Source organism: Pogoniulus pusillus, chromosome 4, assembly GCF_015220805.1.
Source record: "Pogoniulus pusillus isolate bPogPus1 chromosome 4, bPogPus1.pri, whole genome shotgun sequence".
NCBI lineage: Eukaryota > Metazoa > Chordata > Aves > Piciformes > Lybiidae > Pogoniulus > Pogoniulus pusillus.
The window spans coordinates 31830320-31855355 of record NC_087267.1 but is presented as its reverse complement, the minus strand read 5'-3'; the positions used below and the strand labels follow the sequence as shown (position 1 = coordinate 31855355).

The following is a 25036-nucleotide window of genomic DNA, read 5'->3' as shown; positions in this document are numbered from 1 at the left end:
GTATCCCAAAGCCCCGGAAGCAGCTGCACTGGGGGAGCCACAGTAAGCTGTGTGGTGTCACCAATCTGTGCTCAGAGAGCAAGCACAGAGGAGTAAATAATCACTAATGACTGCTGTCTGCCAAGGGCTAATAATTCATGCAGAAGCAGAGGAGAGAGATGTACTACAGGACATTCCCACGGCAATCCAGCCACTTATGGGGTGTCTGCAGGCTGTGAAGACCTGCGGGAGACACACTGAGACCAGTCCCAAGCTCCACTGGTGCAGTCCTGTGGGCTCTAGTGGGAAACAGTTTGTCCATCTCCTTGGGAAACTTCTGTGGCTTTCAATAAAAACAAAGTGTTTCAAAGCATTTGTGGAGAGGAAAGAAATAAAGAGTGAAGCACACACTGATGTTGAAAAGCAATGGGCTTGGACACACACCTAATGCACAGAAAAATGCTCTGTTTGGAGAAGCAGTCTGACTATCCAGCACCTGTCTGACCAGGCATTTAAACCAGGAATATTCCATGCTCTTATTGAGAAATGCATCTTCAAAACCTGTGCTTTACTCTTAAAAACTTCCATTTGCCAAGTGGGTGCTTCCAGGTCCACATTTCACCCCGTATGGCACCACTAGGTCAGTGCAGTAACACTGCACAGCTACAGCAGTACTGGTCGACTGACTGAACAAAGGGTCAGTTTAGGAGCAAATCAAGAACTAGACTGATGGTCCACATCACAACCCGATTCTTGCTTTGACCCTGTGAGAGCAAAGCTTTCACATGGACCATACTCTGGGTTATGACCAAGGCAAAGCTCAATCCATGGCTCCTACTCTGGATAACCAATAGCAGAGCTACGCTACAAGCAATTTTACCTGCACCAGTGGCACAAATAGAGGCTACTCAGCATGGGAAAGACATAGATGTCTGCCACCCTGTGCTGCAGTCAAGATTTACTACTTTTTGGAGACAAAAGACCATCCCAAACGTCCTCTTCCAGAGGCACACTGAGCCCTGGATGTTGCAGTGGCCAGCAAGCTGAAACCCACAAGGGTGACTAATAACAGAGAAGTACCCAGGCGAAGACTCACTTGTTGTTTAGTGCTCCTCCCTGGTCGCAGTCGCATGGCCGACATCCATCCATGTCATTGCTCAAGCCCCAGTGCTCAGGCTGAGGGAGAAAACATCACCAGTATTGTAACTTGGTGCTGATTTAAGCCCATCTACCCCAAAGGCACATTTTAAAATACTCACGCATGAACTATCCCAGACTGTCCCCCGACCCATGAAACATTCTCCTCTGGTTGCAGGTCTACCCTTACAAACACCAACACAACTTCTCTACCTGTTCTCCTCCATCTTTTTGATCATGTCAAACCCTTGGAAAAAACAACATGTCCTTCTGCTCCATCTTTAAAAACGAGATTCAGGAGGATCTAAGCTCAGAGACCTCAGTCACTGCACCATTTACTCCAGTTTGGGCTCAGGATCCACGAAGAGTTTAAAATAAAAAAATCACAGTCCAGTCCATCACACCACAGCAAATAACTGCACGTGGGTTGGTGAGCATTTGTGTGGGGCACTGCCCTTGCATGGCTGCTGCCCTGCAGCTTGCTTGTCAGACAGACAGACTTGTTTAGCTTTTCCATATAGTTCATTGTTAGATAAGACAGACTGTCATCATTTACACAAACATGTTCAGTTATCTGACAGTGTGTTTCTATAACACTCCAGCATGCATAAACACTGTATGGAAATGTATGTGTATGAAATAATCCTGTTTAAAACAATGGGCTGCATAGTAAGCAATTTTTTGGTAACATGCTTCTCCTACCATTTGGTCTTCCACCCCAGTGATAGCTACAAGAGAACTGCTTGGGGTGCCTCTTTTTCACAGAGCAACCACTACATGTATCCTTAATGCTTTAGTCCTTACAGACCTGAGAACTAACCTGGATGCTCTTGACTTGACTTGCCTCACAGCAGACTTTATAGCTCCTGATGTCCTGAGATGCCCACTCCAGCCTGAACACCAGGCACATGCTTGTAGGCAGTCAGAGATGGTGGCCAGCACCTTCCTCCACATACCAGCCTCCTTCACCAGTGTTTCTTAATGCATTTTAGGGTACACTACTTACCAGGCACTGACTGCACTGTCTGCCTGTCACCAAGCGTTTACAATAGCAGTTTCCTGTCTCTGAATCGCAGGGATTCCCTCCGGGGTGGGTACCCAGAGGGTTACAGGCACAAGCTAGATTTGGAAATACAAATATGCAGGTCAAAACATAGAATGTGAGTTACATTCTAGACAGTATGCAACTACCAATAGAACAAGGGGACAGTCTCAAGTTGTGTCGGGGTAGGTATAGGCTGGATGTTAGGAGGAAGTTCTTCAGAGAGAGTGATTTGCCTTTGGAATGGGCTGCCCAGGGAGGTGGTGGAGGCACCATCCCTGGAGGTGTTCAAGAAAAGACTGGATGAGGCACTTAGTGCCATGGTCTAGTTGACTGGATAGGGCTGGGTGCTAGGTTGGACTGGATGATCTTGGAGGTCTCTTCCAACCTGCTTGATTCTATAATTCTATGATTCTAAATATTTACATTAATGTTTGCCCTGAATTCCCAGGACAGAGATTACTGCATTCTCTGCCTACCACCTATACACTTGCCTGGTTTAGAGACTTGCTATTAAAAAACAAATATGGAGATTCTATTATTTCTACCAAATACACTATAAGGATCATCTGGGGAACTGAGATTTAAGGATTGGTGGACTCTAAGCTATGGCAAATCTAAAAGAATGGAGTTTTTTTAAGCAAGAACATGAAAAAAGGGAAACAAAAGGAAAAAATCCACCCCACACACCAAGTTCTCACAGCTCCTTGAAGCCCTTTTGATCGCACATAAAGCAACATATGTTTTTACTCACACTGACAACCCGCTGGGTCATCGGCACTCAGGCCATAGAAACCTTCTTTACAGAGGTCACAACGCTCCCCTTCCACAAACAGTTTACAACGGCATTGTCCAGCAATCAGGCCAGTGGAGAAATCAGTGTAGCGATCGCAGATGCCACCATTCTGGGAGCCGGCTGGGTCACAGTTGCAAGCTAAGAAAGAAGCATCGGGCACATTCTGTTAACCACTACAAAAGAGAAGGCAAGTCTCACACTGAATTAAATTTAGCTGCTATGTAGAGAGTGTATCATTCCTGTAAGTATTAGGCACAATGTGGGATGAACACCTTATGACCATGTGCTAGTTTGAAGCAGGGTAGAATGTTCTGGTGAGAAGAACAAGATCATAGGCTGTGAAAGGAAGACAATGGTGATGTCTACTCCCCTCAGAGTCTTGCTGAAGAAGAAATGAAAACATCAGATAACACTCTCGCCATTTTGACTCTCTCTGCTTTGGGTTTCTGACTGAGCTGCATCTCCTTAACCTCACCTTCCACCCACCTTTGCTTCTTAACCTCTTGGCTGAACCTCTATTCTTCTTTAGGACTGGGGTAAGGTTGAGAGGGGCAGGGGGAAGGTGCAGGTGTGGTTAAGAGCCCCTCCTGGGTCCTCAGGTTTCTGGGAGGGGAGCTGTGTTTCTCTATTACCTTGTATGTTTCTGTATATAACTGTATATACTGTAAATATCTGCTTGTATATTGTGCTAGCTGTAAATAAATAGCTTCATTCATATTCCCAGAGCCGGCTGAGACTAGTCTGGGTAACTTCTAAAGTGTGGGGGGGCGGTAACACCCAAACCATCACAGACCAGATAAATGTCTCTTGGAAGAGAAAACAAAACCCAGCCAGGCTAGCTCAAGACCTCTAAGACAACCACATTCCCTCAAGGACCTTTGTTCAGGAGCATGGTACCGGCCAAATAAAGGACAGCAAATCCCAAGTTTTTCAGAGAAAGCACTGGGGGGGCAGTCAGGGTGCCACAGGCGTTCCCACCTCGAGCAGCAGGGCTGCACTTACGCTCGCAGACGTCAGGGTCGCGCAGGTCTCTCTCTGGGTGCTGGAAGTAGAATGGCTTGCATTGCTCGCAGTTGCGTCCTATGGTGTTGTGCTGGCAGTCGTCACAGACTCCTCCACTGGTGTTGCCTGTCGTCATGTACACAGCCATGTCGAAGTGGCACTGGCTGGAATGGCCATTGCAATTGCACTCTGTGGCAAAGACAGAAAGCAGAGTAAGTGCAGCAAAGAACGTGCAGGACTTTATACACTGTGACAAGTTCCAAATCAACAGCATGCGCACAACTCGCTCCAGTTCTGCATCTACTAACTCACTTTTGCATGCATTACTGTTGCGGCCTTCGGCAGGTCGCCAGGGTAAGTCATGGTAGAAATCCAAGCACTGTTCACAGTTTAACCCTTTGGTATTATGTCTGCACATACAGTGCCCATGGACCTGCATTAAAAACCAAACAAACAGGAATATATTTGGTTATAAAAGTGAAAAAGACAAGCAACCAACCAGAAAAAACAACCTGCAACAAAACTAAAGTAAGCTACATTCAGTTAGTGCAAAATAAAGCTAGCAGATAACAGATAACTTTCAGAGATTGTAACACATGTAACTGCATGCAGGAAGCATCCTTTACCTGCCAAGGTAAGCATGTTCTCATAAAAATTTGTCCTTCCTTCCTTACTGGAACTAATGACTAAATAAACACTTTCAGACATGAACAAGGAGTGCACAGTTCTGCCTCAATAATCACAAAATCCTCTCAGACCTAGAAGTCAGCTGTTTATTAGCTGTTAATTAGCTACTAACATGCATCTAGTTATATCAGCATATCACTAGGCCAGCACTCACTTTCCACTTAAAGCAAAGATAACAAGAGTTTACACCATCCACCAGTCTCAGACTTTGCCTTCAACATACACAAAACAAGCACCAAGTAGACCAACAATAACTGTGTGACAACTACAGCCGTAGTGATGGGGTCTACTAGCACTAGCACTGTTTCTGCTGCTCAGCACCAAAAGCGCACAGCAATAGAGCTTGCCAACATCCCTGTGGCCCCCTGGGACAACCCACACAATCTCCCCATTTTCATTCAGTTAATAACTCACTCATTAACAGAGGTGCTATTACTTCTTGTCAGGCAAAAATCACGGGAAAAAGGAGAACTCAGAAGAGATGTAACACTTGCACAGCAGCTTACAACACAGGCAGCAAGATCGGCCTTCAGAACTCAGGACTGTCTGTTAATTAGGGCTACAGCCTCCACTTCTCAGCTGATAGACTGATGCAAACACAGGTCATGTTTGATTCACAAAGCATCCTTTGATGCTTCTCTCCTCTCCAATTTTAAGGTAATCATGTCTACCCCACAGGGTCACACTCCCATTCTGTATTCCTGCCTTTTAATTACATCAACTTTGAACACAGCTAGAAAAGGAATGAATGCTAAACCAATTTTCACCTAATCTGAGCTCTCTGTACTCCATTAACACCAATAATGACAGAGTTGTCTGGTGAGGAGGAATAGCTTTATCGTTTTTCTCGTTTGAAAATAAAGGCTGGGAGAGTAGGGGGCAGAATGTCATCTTTACATTTGTGTTCCAACCTCTTAAAAGAGGTACAGACAGGGAAAGCTTTATGCAGGAATACTGACCATCCCTTCCACTTCTTCAGGAAAGCCATCCACTGGCGCACACTCGCTGGCATGTCCATAGCAGAAACAGTTCCCACGAACCACCATGTCATAGATGGCATAGTAGTACTTCTCTCTGATCTCCATCCTAGAATCCAAGAGATTATCTCCCAGTGTGTGCAGCTTGATGAACTTGACTCTCAGATTTGTGATCTTTAATAGGTCTGCAGAGGACACACAAAAAAGCCCTCAAATGAGTACCATCTTGGAATTATTTACTAGATCTTGTATTGAATGGGAGGAAGCCAGGAGTGATTTCTCAACACACTTCCTATAGGACAATTAGAACACATTTAATTTCAGCACTCACATACTACACATCACTTCATACTCACAAATAAAACATTTTTTAAAGTGCACTATTTTATGACAGATAAATCCCTCTATAATTAGTTTAGGGTTAAAAACACTTATTTTATTGTAGACACACAAAGACACACATATTAAATACAAGTGCAATACCACTACCAAAAAGACACTGGTTCTTTGGGGCTTTAAAATGTAGAACGAGCAAGACCTGATATTAAGGAACTGCTGACAAATGGACCAAGAGCTTTAGGAGTTATAAGCCTTTTAAAAAAAATCTTAGCTGGAAATAAGACACAAACAATCCTCCTTAGTTATATGCCAACTTTCCTAGTAAATGTAGTTAGTTACATTTCACTCAAAGTAGCAACACCCCATCACTGACCAAATACAAAGAAGTTCTCGAGGCACAATCCATGCAAAGACAGTATTACAGGAATTAATTCAACCTGCATATTCGCTTTGCTGTATGAATCCTTCTAATTTCTTACAGCCTTGAAACTAGGGTTGTAAAAGCACTTCAAACACACAAAAGCAGAGTTTCTCCTTTAAAATGCTGGTTAAAATCCATTCAACTAGTATAGCAACTAGACACTTCAGATACTTTCTTCTGCTCCCATTAGTTTTATGTTGAAAGACACAAACTGAAACTGAGAGTGCACATCACATCAGAGGTCAAATTTAAGACCAAGCACTGCAGTTTCCTACTCAGGCCAAATGCCCCAGGAGGTTTCTCTCTGAGCCATGTTCAGCATCAGGCCTCTCTGCCTTTGCATTCTGGGATGGTCATGACTGTACATGAATGCTAAAATAATTTGTGTTTTATGACCAGATCACAGTATCACAGTATTATCACAGTATTATCAGGGTTGGAAGAGACCTCACAGATCATCAAGTCCAACCCTTTACCACAGAGCTCAAGGCTAGACCATGGCACCAAGTGCCACGTCCAATCCTGCCTTGAACAGCTCCAGGGACGGCGACTCCACCACCTCCCTGGGCAGCCCATTCCAGTGTCCAGATCCATGTAGTCCAGCCATTTAGTGCTAACAAGACCAAACATTCCAAACTCACGACTTTGATGCTCTGAAAAAAACCCAAACCCACTAAAACACAACTCCCTTGCTTTAGCTACAAATGCAAAATCAAGCAAAAAAACCCACAGAGCTACAAAGGTATCTTTGTGACTAGTGTACAATTACAGAATCAGATTCCAAGGTTTCTCTTGGTATCTCAGCATATTTTGGGGAGAGGGGGGTTTTAACAAAAGCAAATCCCTGACAATTAAGAAAAGGGCCAACTACAAGGATGTGTGCAAGAGCAATCACTTGAGTTGACTACACTGATCATTATTTCCCAGCATGTCACTGTCTGAGTCAGGAAAAAACACCGTACCACAAACATATGCATGTGACTTCAAAACTCAAAGGCTGGTGCATGGCTTCATTTGTGGCTTACTGGGTTTTTTAGGCAAGTAAGTACAGAAATGCTTTCAAAGGTGTCTGGAAAGTAGCTGCATACATACTCTGAATCCTTGGACTGTATGGATCTTCAATTCGAAAAGCAGGATCTAAAACACGATATATTACCTAGAGCAAAAAAAAAACAGTACAATGAAAGATTTAGCATTAAAAACAGAGATTCTGAGTTTGCATGGAAAAACAAGGAGCACATTGGAAAAAAGGCCCTCTGACCTCTCCTTCCGTTGAAGGTTCAATGTCCGAGTACCGTGAATCACAAATTATATCATCCACTTTCTTCATGGGTCCAGTTGAAATCCCAGGAAATGAGCTCTCGCAGTCATAAGCAAAATACCTATATACTTGCCACGTTTCTCCAAAATCAGATGATCTTTCTATCAACATTGCAGCTGGACGGAATGTCTGAAAGTAAGACAATCAGAAGGGATTTTATTCACTTTGCTACTACTTGCATTTATATTGAGTGCTCTTAAGTGTGAGCAACCTGCCTAATGCAATCTTAATCTCTCTCGCTGCATTGCCTCCAATATTTGGAAATGTTTCTCTGCTGATATCCCACTTTCTCCTCAGAGGCAGACATTTGATAACCACGTACCACCCATCTCAAAAAAAGACAGCACTCAGTGGCCAACTGCTTATGTATGCTTACAGTAAATAAGCCAACTTCTAAGCATTTTGGATTCTAAATCCTTTCTCAAAACTGGGAGTTGAAGCAGGGCTTTAGGAAGATAAGATGATTTTTTTCTGTTCCTTGTGGAAATCAGCACAGCGTCTCCTTGCTTAATCTTCTGCAAATTACCTAATGAGCATCTTCTGCTGTTACAAACTGGGAGGGCATGTTCAGTGCTTCCTCTCCAGCACTGCTGCCCAAGGATCTTTTTGATGCTCAAAAAAGCTCTGGCATGACTGTCCAGTTACAGCCATCTTCTGCACTGCATTAGGAAAGCTTTCTTCTTTAGGAGGGCTAAAAGGTTCAGCTTCATCCACTCTTGCTGGATTTGACCCTTCCAGTGCCAGTGACCCTCTTTAAACTGGCCTTGACTAGAGTCCAGCAGGCTGCACTTGCTTCACACAAACCATCACCCTTCTTACTTTGGAACAATTAAAGAAATTTGTAAAGGGTTTTCAATCACCATGACTGAAAAATCTTATGCTTTAATTTATGCTCTGTATTTCAAAAAGTAGTTATTAATTTAACACCTCATTGCACCTACCAAGATATGCCAACACTCTTTTCATTAGTTTTATGGATTAGGAGCTCCCACAGCAAAGTACAAAAGCACTTCGCTCACAGCGGGAAAGAACTTTTCTTTCTGCTTCCTGGCTGAAAATACCACCCAACTTACAAACTGTTGTCTCACCCAACAAAAAAATGCAGTAACCCAGAGCTCAAGAATCTACTAAATCATCAGTGCCAATAAATCATCATTAAGTCTATATTTCCCCTGCAGTCTTCCTCCTGACAGCACACAGCACGATGGCCACAACACCCACACTGGGTGAGGGGTCTCTTGCTGCCAGGGTCCAGCAGCACGGATTGCCTTCTGCCTCAGGCACCACCTTGAGGCAGGGGAAGAAATGCAAGGTGATGCCATACGAAAGAGGAGCCAGCTTTCCTAGAAAGCTGACAGCTAAACCAGAGATGAATTTGTCTACATGAAACGAGCAGGGATTTATCCCTATAGGAACTGCAGCCACTAAAAACTCAGCTGAAGGCTGCCATTAGTGCTTGCTACGATTCAGGACGTTCGGGGCATAATCTGACATTCCAAAACATCTGTTTGTAAAAAAGACAAAGACACTTTGTGTACAGATGTTCCTTCTTAACTGAAGACCTTTTCCTTTGCCAAATGAAAATTGATATTGTGGCCAAATCTTTTTTAAAGAAGAAAAGTAGTTGCTACTACATGATTTAGCTAATTATCTTCTAGAACATTGTAGTGGTTTGGGTGTTCCCCGCCCCCCTCACTTTGGAAATCACCCAGACAGCGCTGGAAATTTGAATGAAGCTTACATTTACAGCTTAGTACAATATACAGGCAGATATTTACAGTTTATACATTTACATACAGAAATATTCAAGGCAAAAGGGAATACAGAAACACAACAGCCCTCCCAAAAACGTGAGTCCCCAGGAGGGGCTCCCAACCGCCCTTCCACCTTCTCCCGCCCCTCTCAACCTTACCCCGGTCCCAAGGAAGAATGGAGGTTCGGTGAGGGGGTTAGGAAGCAAAGTGGATTAATCAGAGAGATGGCAGAGAGGCTAGAAAGAGAAAAAAAAATGCATCTCCAAGCTCCCCAGCAGAAGTGCCTTAACTACGTTTGGATTCTTGTTCTTATACCTCTCAGCAAGCCTATGAGTGAATTAGACATCACCACTGTTTTTTCTCTTTCACAGCCTGTGATCTAATCCTTCTCACCAAAACGTTCTCGCTAGCTTCAAACTAACACAAACATGACCACCAAAGAGACACCAAGAGAACCTCCAGCTTCAGTTTGACTTCATCAGCCTCACTGGAGTTCAAACACAACTCAAGCCACAAATGACAGCTCAGCCTTCCTGTGCAACTTATTGTTGGTAGCTCTAAAAAGAAAACCAGGCAAAACATCTCAGAGCCCAAATCTCAAATAGATGTGAAATACTATGAGATGATTTCATCTAATTTCCTTGTGTTTTAAAGTTCAGGGTAAGGCTGTGGCTTCCTTACCTTGAAGGTCATAATGAGATGAGTGAAGTGAAACTCAGCCTCCAGGTCCAACTGGATGGTGACATTTTCCAAACCTGCAGGGAGAGAGAAAAGAAGGTGTGCAGCAAACAAGGACACCTACAACCCCCTGTACCTAAATTTTGCCTAAGTTCTTCACTCCAGCAGCAGAGAGACATTGCCCCTTGGCTCTCTTGTCAAACAGGAATACAACAGTGCATTACTGAGGTACAGGAGAGACACTAAGGACCTGCTGAATCACATACAGCATATGGAATTTCTGAGTATCATCTGCATCACACATTACACCCAAAGTATGTGCCTGCACTGCTGTTATTTCAGACTGTGTAAAATGGCTGACATCACTGGATACAGGGTAAGGATGGGGACTGCTATGGGCTATATCCTGGAATCAAAGCACACAATGTCTGGTACAACTGGAGATGCTGAGCCCAGACTTGTGCGGTGACCCAAGTCTGTCCTCATACATTGCAGCCCATCTGGCAGCAACAGAGGCGTTGAGCTTCTGCAGCCCTAACACCCGAAATGACACCGATGAGTGGTGCATGCTGTTTCCCACCTTTCTTCACTTGCTCTGGACTCTCGCTGCCCACCCAGACTCAGGAACAGCTCCTTTATGACCTGGTTTTGAATACCCCTAAAGCAGTTATCACTGCCCTGCATTGTAATAATGAGGGCTAGGAAACTGATAAGCAGCAAAAGGTTTCCCCAAGTGGTGTGAAACTATCTGCAGTCAAGGACTCTACACAAAAAGGAAGAAAACCAGCCATAAACATTATTTTGTCATGTGAAAAGACCTCTCAAAACAGCTGGATGTTAATTATACTGTAGTTAGAAAAGAAACAAAAATTCAAGATTTATAGAGAGCACAGTGCATAAGAAAGGAAATAAGAAACCAATAAAGGGCTTAAATTTTTAACCAGCTGTAATTTTATGTAGGGCATGTGGCAATGGCCTCTCTAGCTCTATGCCTGAAGAGAAGAAAACATGAACTGGACAGAAAGAATCCTTTGGGTTTTATTGTTGAAGGATATTTTCATGACCTTATGAGCTAAGAACTTTTCTCTGTGAATGCTGCCAAGCCTGTTGCAAAAAACTTGAATTATTTGGATGCAAAAAGATGGCTGCTGGAGCCAAGCAGCTTGTTAGGCTGATCTAATTGGTTAAAAAGGATTCAGTGAAAATCTTTCTTTACCCGGCAACAGAAATATTACAACTATTACCATTTAATTCTCATACACAGTAAGACAATACTGCCAATGCATCTGCAGTAATCCATCCCATCTGGCTGGCTTTAGAGTTTCAGGATAGGACTGTCTGAAAAAACCTCAGTGCCTCGTTTGTGTACGAGGACATGCCAAAAGCATAACCATAAAAGTAAAAAGGACAAAGGACTGAAGAAAAAAAAAGTCACTAAACTAACATGCAATTTCTTCTGGCTGTCTTCTTTCTAGTGTTCGTTTCACTCTTTAGCAAACGGATAGAGGAGTTCAGGGAGCCCAGGAGGGAGAAGGCAGCTTGCAAGGTAAGCGATATCCCTGGCTTTGCCCTCCCTGGATAGGACAAGGGGCGAAACGGGAGGTGCCCAGCTCTGTATCTAAACCTCCTCCCCTCTTTCAAGCCCCGTGCCTGGGGAAGCCCTGCAGTGCTTCCTTGGCAGCATGACTCTACAGGAGATCTACTTCTGGAAGGCTGCTCCTCTCCTGCTGCCCAAATATGAGGGAGATCTGGAGCCAGTGTGGGAAACTTTTCTCTTCAGGAAATAATTTTCCAAAGCGGTGCAATAGCTCTTCCCAACACTCTTGGGGCTGAGGGAACTTTGTTAGGGATTAAGGACTAATCCAGGGCACACAAAAGTATCCAGTTTCACTCAGCCCTCCTTGGACAGCACGATCCTTCATATAGCAATAATCACCAAGTCAGAGATAACAGTAAGCCTTAGGCACCCTTAAACAAGGGGAAGGAACACAGCTCCCATGCTGGAAATGGCTCCCAGACAAACAAACTCCCATACCATTTTCTGACTGCCACCAGAGCTTCAGGCGATTTGGATCAAATGTGGTGACAACATTTTCAATGAGATGACTGTCAGGATTAAGAGTATCGTGGAAGGGATCCTTGGAGTCACATATGAAACATTTTTTGTCCTCCTGAAACAACAAAACAATCAGCATTACTGATTCTACCCGTGGGGCAATGGTTGTTTCCTGTAGATAAGGATATTTTCCAACCATATCACATTCCACTCATTTTGCCTGCAGGAGTCACCCAAGGTATTTGTTCTGTTGAGATGGTAAGTCTATTTACCTTTATGAAATAATGCAAAGCCAAATGAAAAATATGCCAAGAATTCCACAAATTTCATTTTTAGAAGTAGATTTTCTATTGCAATTGCAGTTTCAGGAAATCTCTTCCATTGCACATATTCCCCAGCAGCAGTCAAAGTCAAAGGCAGCATCTACAGAAAATTGCTGAACTACCTCTGTACGAACATACACATGCAAAGCTGCATCCTCAACAACTAGCATCAAATAATGCTGCCCTTTGAGATCTAGATTGGAGATGTTAAGTATCAGTGATACCTCAGTGCATGTCAAGAAGCCACCAGTGATTTAGCCTTTTCATTGTGGGGTTAACTTTACTCTGAATCCAGCTTGTCAAACTCCCATCTAAACACTGCATTTTCACCTGCCAAGGCAACCCCAAGCTATGCACATAAACTCAGTTTGTACACACTACAAGGTGTGTCCATGAAAAAAGCAGTTGGGTGCAGTCTGGCATGTGCTGCTTGGGAAAGCTGGATGCTTCACCAGGAAGAGAAAACCCAGCATGACTATGAACAATACCCTTTTCACACTGTCCTGGTGCCTAAACCCACCACTTTCCAATTTTGCAAGGTAGGATGTGAACTAAACCAAAAGAGAGGGCTCCTAACCAAGTCACCTTGCAGACTGACAAAGGAGGGACAGGAGCACATCATTTCACAGTGAGGGAGCCTCAGCACCCCAGCAAGTTGTCACCGTTAAAAGCTACACAACAATCATGTCTCCAGCAGGTTTACGGAGACAAACGTGGGTCTTTGTCAACAAAGAATGTGAGAAGGTCTGCACCACACGGGCTTTCCATTTCACCTATTTCAGCTTCAGCAGCTCCTCACAACCACCACAGATCCTGTCTCATGCCATTACTGGTTAGACCACACCTTGAGTACTGTGTTCAGTTCTGGGCCCCCCAGTTTAGGAGGGACATTGAGATGCTTGAGCGTGTCCAGAGAAGGGCGACGAGGCTGGGGAGAGGCCTCGAGCACAGCCCTACGAGGAGAGGCTGAGGGAGCTGGGATTGTTTAGCCTGGAGAAGAGGAGGCTCAGGGGTGACCTTATTGCTGTCTACAACTACCTGAGGGGTGGTTGTGGCCAGGAGGTTGCTCTCTTCTCTCAGGTGGCCAGCTCCAGAACAAGAGGACACAGCCTCAAGCTGCGCCAGGGGAGATTTAGGCTCGAGGTGAGGAGAAAGTTCTTCACTGAGAGAGTCATTGGACACTGGAATGGGCTGCCCGGGGAGGTGGTGGAGTCGCCATCCCTGGAGCTGTTCAAGGCAGGATTGGACGTGGCACTTGGTGCCATGGTGTAGCCTTGAGCTCTGTGGTAAAGGGTTGGACTTGATGATCTGTGAGGTCTCTTCCAAGCCTGGTGATACTGTGATACTTGCTTCTTGTCTCATCAAAACTGATTCCTAGAAAGCCCAATCCTGCAAAATGCTCATTGTGGTCAAGCCTCGGTTATTAAAATGACGCTTGGCATCTTCCCACGATTTCCTCAATACCTCTTTATAGCTCAGAAGTTACCAGGGCTATCCCAAACGCTGATCTGCCGCTGTGAGTCTAGCAATACAGGTACATGTAACCTTCCGAGGTGATGCTTTTTACTAGGGCACTTTAGCTTTTTTGAGACAAGAAAACGTAACGAAATGTCTTTGTTATTTTGTTCCATCAGCGATGCTAGTGTCATTAACACACTGTGATAATGTTCCAGTGACCTCATGTTAGATCACTAACACTCTAGCAGACTGAGCAGTACAGTAAAACTGAAGGCGACTGGGAGGGGTGTGTGGGGGAGATATTCGCTAAGTTGAGGGCACGAATGTGCACCAAGGGCAACAGCCCCTCAGGCAGGGCTCCTTCTGCTTCCCGTGGCTTTCCTTCCGAGTGCCAGAATCCGGCCCTATTGTTTCCTCAGTAAACTCGGTCGGAGATCATCTCTCTCCCCTCTGTGCAACAGAGCTACATTTATAACTGATACTTCATTTTTCTCCACCATCCCTTCTGTCTCACAGATTTTGAGCCTAGTGAGCTGCTTCTGGCTCAGAAAGTAACTGCTTCCCACCAGATGCGGGCGACAACTTCATTTGCACTCTTTCACTTGGGAGACCGTACCAATGCAGCTGCGTTACGGGCAGAGTGTCTGAAGCACTACCCGGGCGCTGCCGACCCCTCTCCCCCAGGAAGCTGTCTAGACGGCTCCGAGCCCGCCTGCAAACCCACTCTCGACCGGCAGCCGCCGCGGCAGGCGCCGCCTCGCTGGCCTCGCTGAGGAACGGAGGGTCGGGAGCTGGAAGCGGAGGGGGTCCCTGGACCCTGCTTGCTCTAGGCGAGACGTGGGGTCCCTGACACCACATCCTGCACCTCCCTTCGCGGCAGCGGCTTGTCCCACCGCAATAAGGGGCGTTCTGCCCTGGCGGCAGCGAGCCCTGAGTGCGGGCGGGACACCCCGCGAATGCCGGTCGTGGCGCTCACCTGGAGGTGACTGACGATGCAGTATGGCTCGGGCTGGCGGAGGCCGCAGGTGGAGGAGGCGGAAAGGCGGGCGGCACGGCCGATAAGCAGGTCGCCAGTAGCGGGGTAGCAGCTCCCCTCGGCGCAGCCGTAACTATACTCGGGCTCCTGCGCGGCCGCGGACCATAGCGCTGTGCAGTAGGAAAGGGACGAGGTAGAGATGAGAGAAGCGGGAGCACGGTCAGGCTGAGCGCCCTGGGTCGCCCCAGAGGGCGCCGCAGGGGTCGCTCAGCCCGCCGTACCCCGACGGCGGGCAGGGCAGAGCGAGAGTTACCTAAGCAGTAGCAGAGGCACAGGGGGAGGCGGCCCATGGCGCGCAGCGGGCACCGGCGGGACGGGACGGAGTTCCCGCTTCGCGCCGCCGGCGAAAGTAGTCGCTCCGGCTGCTCCACGCAAGCGCCTCAGCAACTCGTGGCTCCTGGGGAGCGGCTCGGCTCGGCTCCGCACCGCCCGGCTCTCCTGCGGCCCTCCTCCTCCTCCGCCCCACCGCCCTCGCGGGGCCGGGCCGAGCCGTCCCACGAGGCCCCGCCCGGCCCAGCTGCCTGCCGCGGGTCGGCTCCGCCGCTCTGCCGCGCTATCGCTGGGGGAAGGCGTGGGCAGGCTAGTGCCGTCGTCGAGGAACGCGGGGAGTGGTGGGAGGCAGGGGGAGAGTGATCTAGCAGCCGCACGCTCCGGTACAACCGAGGATCGCGATAGCGGAGCGAGGGGGAATTTAAGCTCTGGTCGTGTCCGCACCAGAGACTGCGCTCGCCCAGCTGCTCCTCATTTCGGAAGCGGGCTCTGGGCAGGGTGCAGCAGCCCAGGCGACGGGCGATCTCCGATAGTGCGACTCTTTTCTCTGCTCCAGTCTGGGCAAACAACACAGAAGTGGGGATTCTGACCCAGCCCTGCCTTTTGCTGGCGGTGCTGGTGAGGCTGAGTGCCGGGGAGAGAGGAGTGGTTGGAGCATACTAGTGTGGCCAGGCCCAAAACGCAGCAAATGCCCGGGGGGGTCGGCAATCATAGTACACGATGCTCAGCGGTCTCGAATTGACTGGTCTCTGATGCCAACACAGGTGGCTTGAGAGTGCCATTCCTGGGGATAACAGCTGTGCTGCCATACATGGCTGGGTCTGGCCCTGGCACGGGTGGAGAGGCCCATCGAGCCCGGGCCAGCTGGAAACGTGGTGCCGCTGCTTTCCCAGGGGAATTAGGGTGGCTCTAATGGGTGAATGGCCGTGGTAGTGCTGACCCTGTGCTCCCCACCTCCTTCAGTTTCCTAGGTTCTGCTGGAGGATACGAAGATTTCATCAGCTGAAGTCAGTTTCTTCAGCACCCAAAGGAAAGGTTTACTGGTAAATAAACCGCAGAAGCAGGTATAAAGGATGAATGTGTTTGAAGAGCACAGTTCCAGGTGGATGCAGGCTGGGACAGATGCCTCGGGTTATATACCTGAGTTTTGCTTGTGCACGTGTAACACATAAACTTGTGTAAATCTTTACCAGGTACCAGTGTGCCTTAAGAACACTTTGCCCTCGCTATTTGCAGTGCTGCAGTGGAAACACCACGGTCTGTCTGTCCCAGCAAACCCCGCCGAGGTAGGTAAATATGTTCGTTCTCATTTTACAGATGGATAAGCAGAAACAGAGAGATACCAAGTGACTTGCCCTAAAGGTTAAACACCAGGTCTAAAACATAACCCATAACTCCCAACTGAAGAACTTGTGGGGCTGTTTTATTAAATATATCCAGAAAATTAAATCACATTAAGCTGACTGCAGGTATTTAATTCTAAAGCTCTTTTGAATTGTGGCTTCCTAAATTCACAAGGCCAGTTCAGTTTCACAGTCCTGTCATATAAATCATGCTTCAGTACACGTAACTTAAGCTTCAGTACAACAAACATTTTTGTCCCACCAACAGAAAATGCTCTATTCTGCTGTGGTAGAAACTCCTCCATAGCAGATGGGTACTGGCATTGCTCTGTATGTGACATTGCCACTGGATTTTCTGTCTGTCCCAGTTTTTTTTTCCCTTATTAAATAATGTTTCATAGGCTTACAGGAGCCCTACCTTCCAATAAATCTAAGATGGGCTAAAGTTGCCCTCTGGAGCTTCTTGCTGTTGTGGTCAGGTTCCTTTGTGCCTAGCCACAGTTGGTATGACAATGTGCTACCTTCCAGCCCAAGGATGACCCTGCTGTGTGGTGTCAGGGATCGAGTTGAAGTTGCAGCCACAGATAATAGGAGCAGTGGCCTGTCGCCTTTAACTGTGGCCACCTTTCAGAGGTAGTGGAAACCACCAAAATACACTGTTGAGTAATTAGGTGCAGTGAACTTGTTCGTGTCCATCCCTCTCTGCAGTGCTCATGAGCAATAGTTAGTTAGTGGGAATTATTTTAATATGGTTCTTCAGATGATAAAAAAATCATTCGTGTGTCATCTTAACCTCGTGGTTGATGAAGAATCTTTACAGTCTTGGGGTGTTTGTGTTTGTACTGGGTTGGAAGTCTTCTCAAAGAACCAAATTAATATTTGGACCTCACTGAGACCCACTTAATCATCTGTTTCTTAGAAGGCTGCAGTGGTTGAATACCTAACAAAGAGAGCTGATGAGATCATTGTTGATGAAGTATACTTTTGATTATCTGTGGGTTTGGTCAAAATGCTTTACAGCAAGATATTGATTTCAGTTTTTTTTTTCAAGAAATGGTTTTCTGAATTCACATCAGCCCATAGGAAGGAGGGCTGGGCTAAATAAAAATGAATATTTTTAATCCAGATACAGCATTTTCTTACAAATTAACTTTGCAAAACTTTTTGTGCCACTTCCAATGGGGAATGCTGCACAGTTGTAAGCCTCAATAGCTGTAACTGCTCGTCCCATCAGCTCTGCTTGCTTTGTGTGTCTGAGCATGCTTGGAAGTAGGCAGGGGAGTTTAGACTCCATGCTGGCTTTCTTCTTCCTGTTTCTGTTTTTATTCCAGGCCTGTTTAACTACAGCTCTATTTACAGACTTCTCATCCTCATAGCTTTTTGAAAGCCATATGGCAACTCTTACAGCCAACAGTGGATTTTAGAAGAAAGTTCTCTTTCAAGTTTCTGCTTGTTAATTCAGATTTTCAAAGCCATGAATTAAATAATTTTGGTTTATGTACAGCTGGGAATTTCCACTGACGTGCTTCAGTTTGTCCGTTTCAGGTGTAGCACAGCAGGGCTGCATTGGAACTCGCAGGAAATCCCTCATTCTGGGAGACCCACATGGGAGCAGCTTGGTGAGCTGAGTGTTCCAACTAAAACAATGATGCTTGATTTCATTATGGGAAAGTGAGTTGTCTGATTACCGCAAAGTTACTAACACAGAAGCCTTACACCTCACAGGTGATTTTAAGCACTGAAATTCAGAAAAAGCTAACCCACAAATTACATGGGTTCCTGCATTCAGCTGTCTTTGCTGGATTATAGCAAAGTTATCATTTGATTCCATCCTTTTCACAGTGGAAGCTATTCTGTGGGCAATGCATGTTGCACACTGCCCTGGAACACAGCTGGTTTGAGTTAGAGGAATATCTCTGAAATTTCATCAGTGCCAGCAATTCCCAGCCAAGCCCCCCACTGCATATGAAATTCCAGTTTTGCTCTCTTAAACACTGAGTACTAACCATCTCTGCTGGATCAAAACAATGCCTCTTTTTAGATAAGAATTGTTTTATTGGTGCTGCTGGCATGGGGACGAATAAGCCCTGTAATCCTGAAGAGCATTCCTTATTTTACATCTGGGCTGCATCTGAGCTCTGAAGCAGCATTGGGCTTCACACCCTAGCAAACTCAAGTCCATAATGGATGCTCGCTGTGGGACAGGCCAGCTGGGAATGACTCGACTGGTTGTAACTGAGGAAAAGCCATTGTTAGTCTGTTCGGTGTCCTGCCTGAGTAGGGTTGGGATTTTGAAACTAAGGTATGGTTGTCTTCAGTCTTTTTAAAACCCTAGCCCTTCTGTAGCATGTGCTTAGTCCCAGTCTCCTCTAGGGTAAAAAAAAATATATATATACATATATAAACTAAAATTTAGGACAATTCCTGCTGAGTGAACTCTGACTTCTGTGAAGTGCTGCATGTGGGAGAGGAGTTGGAGAATCTGTTTTTCAACATTTGTGGTTCATTAGACTCACTGTTTAAGCCTAGGAGTTGGAGTTACTCTCCAGTTGTTGGTTGCATTAATGAAAAATATGGGAACCCCCTTTAAGCATACGAAAAGTAGCGATTGCAGGAGGGGCGCTGACAAATTCTTTTCAAATCGTTTCGGCATTAAGCATTTGTGCACTGCCATCCAGTGGGCATGGGAGAATGAGCTCCCTGTCGCTCACCTGTAATGGCTCAGTGCTGCACGGAACTACCGCCCGTTGCTCCGCATTTTCACTGCATCTGCTGGAACCCTCACATGGTCAGGCGTTTATAGTGCTCCCTTCCACTCTGTCTCAGTGAAGAGATGTGGATGGAGGAGTGATCGTAGCCTGGAGACACCACTGGTTGATGGCTACAAAACCCCACAGCCCTTTGTCTGCATTGCCCTTCCTGGTCTGTGCAGCCTTGTGTGGGATCATAGCACAGCCACAGGTTATTGAAGGATTCAGCAGAATGCACAGAGTGTTGGGAGTATGTCTTGGAGGCATTTACCTGCAGCTGTCTGAGCAATTCTGCTTTTGCATTTCCAACCCCATACAGCATGAAGCCCTAGGCTGTGAATAGAAGTGTATTATAGAGCTCTTGCAAAGACTTAATCAGATGATTTATTAAAAAGTATTGTCTATCTCTGTATAAGCTCAACTGAACAAAGAAACAAGACAAAAAATACATTACTCACTGTGCCAAAGTACTATAGGCACCTCTAGATGTATTTACAGAGGAGAGCCCTCTGCGCTGGGAAGCTCAGGAGGTGATAAGCATGGAGACCTGTGGCCTTTTATCTGATGGTCTGTTTAGACCCTAACTTTTACATGTTCCATACTTGCTTTCCTGTTCCATAATTTCATTTTTGATGGCTGTCACTTGTTCCTCTAGTTGTCTCAGTTGCTCTGCCTTGTTTTGCTTGGTTTGATTCAGGTCCTGAAGCTTCTTCTCCAAATCTGGAAGAGTAGAGACATGCAATGATGCTCATATTTGTTGTGTAAATAAAATCCAGGGATTAACAGTGTTTCTTTTTCAAGCAGTTTTAGAGGCAATAAGCCAAATTTACATGGGGAATGTTATATCTATGCAACTGGAGGGAAAAGTCTAGCATCTGGACAGACCTAAAGAAATTAATTTCTCAGCATGTGGTTTTGTCCAGCAGCTTGGGTGGGGCAAGACACACAGATCTTTAAGCAGTTGATTTCAATGGAAGTACTAAGGGAACACTGTGTCCACTGATGTCTAACAGGTTTAGGTCTCCCTCATTTACAGAAATGTTTTCTGCTGGTCCCTGTGAAGAAGTTACAGCAATGTAAACCCACATCACTCACTGCCTGTCTCCAATACACTTCTCATCTGAGCATTTGGAGTGACCAGGATGCTCTTAATGTTTCTCTTCAAGGTTATTTGGATCTGTTCCTGAAGAATCTGCTTCAGTTTTCCTGACACTAGACAGTATTTTTGGATGTCAAGACTGTCAGGGTCCTGGGCCCAAGGATTTCTCGTAAGATTCCCAGACCTCCACTACAAGCACAGTTAGGTTCCTTGTGTGTAATCACATGATGTGTGCTGTTCCATTTTGGTGATCCTCAAAGCCACTTCCAGGGCTGTGTGAGGACCAGTGCTGGTATGGCTGCAGCAGCCATGGTCTGTGCTGCCCAGGACCCCTCTGTGCCTCCTGACCCCAGCCCTCTAGGTCCAGGGTGCATGAACTTCGGTCTTCACTTAGTTTGTTCTGCCATTTCTCAGAGGTAATTTCTGAAGGGGAGCCAAGTATGGACTTGGCTAGCATGCAGCTCTACAACATAAGTCATCACTTGGGTAATGTAAGAAAAGACAGAGTGTAGAAGAAAGATTTAAGGCCAAACACCAAAAGTAATTGCATAAATCCAGGCTTCCAGCTAAATTTGTAGCTAGGTTTTATGCAGATTTTTAATTGTCCTGTTTTTTAAACTGTGAACCAAATCACTGTACCTCTGTATGGATGCTTCTTAAACTCTGCTTATAGCAGCTGTATCAGAAAAAGCACATAAGTCATTACCTTTAAACTGTCTGAGTAGCTTCAAGCTCCAACTACATCATTTCAATCCAATTTCAGGTGAACCTAGTCTTGTTAGTCTGTGGGCAAGGACTTGAGTTTGTCAGGACTATCAGAATTTTCACCACTCACTATGGCTGTGAGAACACTACCTGTTATTCTTTTAAATTTCTTTTCCGTCTCTTTAACCAGTTTTTCTGCTTCTTCTTTCAGCTGCTTCACTTTTTCTAGTGTTACCTTTGGAGGTCCTCGGGCTTTTAACTTTTCTTGAAGAATGGTGTATTTTCTGTTAACGTCAGAAAATTCCTGTAACAAAATGCCATTCCTTCATGTAAGAACATCTCACAAGTAACCTGGTGTACCAAAGGAGATTTTTATGCTTTCTTTTGAATACCCTATTTGAACTAAACTTTAAATATCTCTTTCTCTTAAATCTTAAAAAATCCATAATGTGTGTACCTCAAACAATGCTTTGCAAAATCTGATAGAAATAAGTTAAAACAAACTGCCAATGGAGCAATCTAAAAAGTGAGGGCAATAATGTAAGGAAAATACAATTTCAGAGTTTTGAAGCTTACACTGGTTTTACGTCTTTTGATAGGGCCTTTGTGTAAATTTCATTTTGCCATTAGGCTTAATGAAATTTAATGAATTACCTGGAGCAACATTGTTTTTTCACGTTTTGGGTGGAGTAAGGTTTACTGGCTGATCCATTCCCTGCTGATTGAGCTTGCTGTTTAGGTTTCAGCTATGTTTCTTCTAACATGGAAGCTTGGCGTTGCTCCAAGCTTGCGCTGTGGGTGCCTGGTTCTCCTCACACTTCTAGCAAATTTCTAGCTGCGTTCTCAAAAGTTTGAGCTACTGAAAAGCACTCAGCTAACCAAAAACACCAAGTAACTCCCACAGCAACTTTCTCTGAAGGAGAATGGCCAGACTGTTCCCATCACTCATTTTATATTTGGTTTTGTCATTTGTTCTGTTGTGTTTACCGGCGCCTATGGTGACCATGAGTTTTAGACACAGTGCAAGGAAAAATGTGGTGGAGTAGCCAGAGAAATGCATATGTTTTCTTTCATTCAAACAAACAGAAGTGCTACCTGGCAGAAGCCTTAAAACAGAAATTATTCTTAACCCACATGACATAAGCAAAATGTTAATAGTTTTGAGGAAAGTGAGGTAACACAATTACACTTCTGAATGAAAAATACTATCATATGTGGAGGGAATCTTTTTTCTCTTAGCACTTGACAAGAAGGCTTACATTCTCAGTATTCTGGGCTCGCTTGTGTGCTGCTTCTGCCTCTGCTCTTGCGTTTGTAGCTTGATTCTTGTTCATCTGCGCTTTTGCCCACAGTGTGGAAATTTCATCTTCCATCTCCGATTGTTTTGCTGACAAGTCATTTAACTCATCGTTTGTCTTGTTCACTTGATTTTCAGCCTAAAACAGAGCAGTTGAAGGCTGTGATTTCGTATGCAACATCCATCCAGCTTGCAGAGCGTGGTAATGGGTAAGATTGATGTCAGGTTAAGAACGGTCCCTTAAGCATTATGGAATAGGGGTCACATCTGCACCACATTTTGGGTGTTACCTATTTGAGTTTATGCTAAGGAAAATTTGAGATGAGGTGCCTTTTTCTAAACCATATATAGCACATAAATATTTACAGCAAGATACCTGTGAGATTTGTGTTTTGATGCTTCGTATTTCTTCATTTAACTTTACAAAGATGTTTTTGGAGCGTCCTTGGGACTTCACAATGTTTTTTAGTTTATTATTAATATCATCCACAGGCAGAAGAGCTTTGGCTGCTTTGCTGAAATGGAAAAACAGAAGTGTGTGTAGTATTGTTGTACAGACAGCAAAGCAAGAACATGTTTTCAAATGCACCTATGCTCACATGCAGAAATGTTCCCGCAAGTCCAATGGCCGCCATTCAAACTGTGGGTTTTAAGTTGGCAAAGCAAAGCCTCACTAAGAGCCTATCTGTGTGAGCATGTGAGCTGCTGTATTCAAAGGTGAGGCTGAGTGCTGCAGGCTGCCTAGTGATGACTCATAGGTGAGCATATGGTCTCCCTCTACGATTCTTATTGATTTTTTTTTCTCATTCATACTTAAACCTCCCATTGAACCAGATGTAATGCTCCACTAAGTCAAAGGTGGAATTAAGTAGCTGCCTTGTCTTCTTTCACTTAGCAGGCAGAAGAAGCCAAGAGCTGGCAGAAGCTGCCTCCTTGCAGCATCAGCTCCTGCAGCCTGGGCAGTCATGGCTCATTCCTGCTAGAGAGGCCTTGTGGAAATGGCAAGCTGAAATCTGCTGTCATCTGAACTTTCCCTCCAGCCTGGGCTGTGGAGCAGTCCTATTATGCACAGTGTTACCCCATCTGGAGTTGGCATGTCACTATGAAAATACCATACTCACTCAGCTTCTTGTGCCTCTATCAGCAGTGTCTGAGCTTCTTCCTGTTTTCTGTTTCTCCTACTTGTGTTCAATTTGCACTTCTCACAGTGGTTCATAATGTTCCTGATTTTGTCAAGAATGCCCATGAGCTCTTGTGGAGTCAGGGGAAGATTTATTTGCAGAACATAATTTGCCACCTTGTCAGTGTCTTCTGGAGGTGCACTTTCATCTGCAACAGAAATAGAGCTGAGAGTATCCTGAAGCAGCTCTTTCCTCCAAGTGAAATGTAGATTGTTATTATGGCTGCCTCCCCTTGGAGTTATATGGGAGCATAAAGCTGACAGTCACAGCAAGGGGGTAAGAGAATTCTCTCTTAACATTTTGTAATTTAATATTATGCTTCCAGGTACTGTTGTTAGTGTTGTCAGAACTGGCTAAAATGAGGATCTGAACCCACTTTGAACCGGGTTATTAAAATTCTGATGTAGAACTGAGCCCATGTAAGGTTTTACATCAGTGCACAGCACAGCTAGATGTGTCAGAACCCATTTCTGCCTTGGCCCCTAGATCAAAGAGGTGCTGGAGGGACTGGGGTGTGAATGGAGCTTTCCGAGCTGGCTAGGGAGTGTAATCCCTTCCCTGGAGTTGCTGCAATACTGAGAAAGTGCTTCCTTTACTGGTTAATAAGAAGTTATAGAGGAAACTTGTGTCAGACTCAGATAGGATGGGAATTTATAGTGGAAAAAACATATTTTGATAAATTCCCCTACAAATGAGCTCATCGTAAGAGGCACAGGCACGCAGAGCTAGAGGAGTCAGTGCCTTACAAAGTCTCTTTTTTTGTTTTCTGTTCACTTCCCTTTATAGACAAGTTCTTGGGTGATAAACCAGTTGAAACATATTTAATGTTTGTGCTAACACTCCAAAGTAACTCAACAAAAATTAAATAGAAGTAATTTACTGTGCAAACATTAATGCATTCCTGAGAGCTATTTTCTGTAGAAACATATCTAAAATTACTATCCATGCCAGTGTACAGTACAGCAGACTTAATGTGACCTGATGATCTTAGAAGTCGTTTCCAGCCTGGTTAATTCTGTGATTCTGTGCACATCTCAGTTGTTACTGTTCTTAAATTTCAATTCACAAAACAAAAATCCATTAAAAAATGCTTTTATAGTTGGTGAATGCTGTATGTCTGCCAAGAAATATAAAAGAAGAGTCAAAGGTAGAATTTTCAGTTGCTGTCAGATATAAATCTGAGAAATGAACAGTTACCTGTTGTGCCACTTAGATGTGCACAAGTTTATGGGACTGGATGGGATCCACCAAAGGATACTTAAGAAGCTGGCAGATGTGCTTACCAAGCCACTCACCATTACTTGTCAACAGTCCTGGCTAACTAGTGAGATCCCAGCTGACTGGAGGCTGGCAAATGTGACATCCACCTACAAGAAGGGCTAAAA

The 25036-nt window shown here is 45.0% G+C and overlaps 2 protein-coding genes and 1 long non-coding RNA gene across 9 annotated transcripts in view; 1 reads left to right on the top strand and 2 right to left on the bottom strand.

The window, feature by feature from the left end:
- Window positions 1–15405, bottom strand: part of LAMB1 (laminin subunit beta 1) — a 47878-nt gene extending 32473 nt beyond the window's left edge. Inside the window, exons 1-12 of the mRNA XM_064142483.1 lie at window positions 15260–15405; window positions 14947–15116; window positions 12169–12304; window positions 10137–10210; window positions 7642–7830; window positions 7473–7536; window positions 5603–5805; window positions 4269–4389; window positions 3957–4145; window positions 2913–3092; window positions 2123–2235; window positions 1076–1155 (exon numbers count right to left, since the gene is read on the bottom strand). Coding sequence (XP_063998553.1) covers window positions 1076–1155; window positions 2123–2235; window positions 2913–3092; window positions 3957–4145; window positions 4269–4389; window positions 5603–5805; window positions 7473–7536; window positions 7642–7830; window positions 10137–10210; window positions 12169–12304; window positions 14947–15116; window positions 15260–15296 — 1556 coding nt within the window. The 5' untranslated portion in view covers window positions 15297–15405. The remainder of the gene's footprint in view (window positions 1–1075; window positions 1156–2122; window positions 2236–2912; window positions 3093–3956; window positions 4146–4268; window positions 4390–5602; window positions 5806–7472; window positions 7537–7641; window positions 7831–10136; window positions 10211–12168; window positions 12305–14946; window positions 15117–15259) is intronic.
- On the top strand, window positions 14872–24749 carry LOC135174867 (uncharacterized). 7 transcript variants are annotated; one of them, XR_010302122.1, is made up of 8 exons: window positions 14872–14952; window positions 16240–16340; window positions 16470–16562; window positions 18165–18238; window positions 20536–20668; window positions 21385–22679; window positions 22963–23228; window positions 23366–24749. It is a non-coding gene; the product is annotated as an uncharacterized LOC135174867 (long non-coding RNA). The 7 variants fall into 7 exon arrangements; XR_010302126.1 differs by lacking the exon at window positions 14872–14952 and adding an exon at window positions 15703–15894 and having other exon boundaries at window positions 16240–16319; XR_010302123.1 differs by lacking the exon at window positions 14872–14952 and adding an exon at window positions 15703–15894 and having other exon boundaries at window positions 22609–22679.
- LAMB4 (laminin subunit beta 4) overlaps window positions 19731–25036 on the bottom strand; it is a 54371-nt gene continuing 49065 nt past the window's right edge. Inside the window, exons 30-34 of the mRNA XM_064142484.1 lie at window positions 23592–23799; window positions 22847–22985; window positions 22433–22609; window positions 21324–21477; window positions 19731–20089 (exon numbers count right to left, since the gene is read on the bottom strand). Coding sequence (XP_063998554.1) covers window positions 19950–20089; window positions 21324–21477; window positions 22433–22609; window positions 22847–22985; window positions 23592–23799 — 818 coding nt within the window. The 3' untranslated portion in view covers window positions 19731–19949. The remainder of the gene's footprint in view (window positions 20090–21323; window positions 21478–22432; window positions 22610–22846; window positions 22986–23591; window positions 23800–25036) is intronic.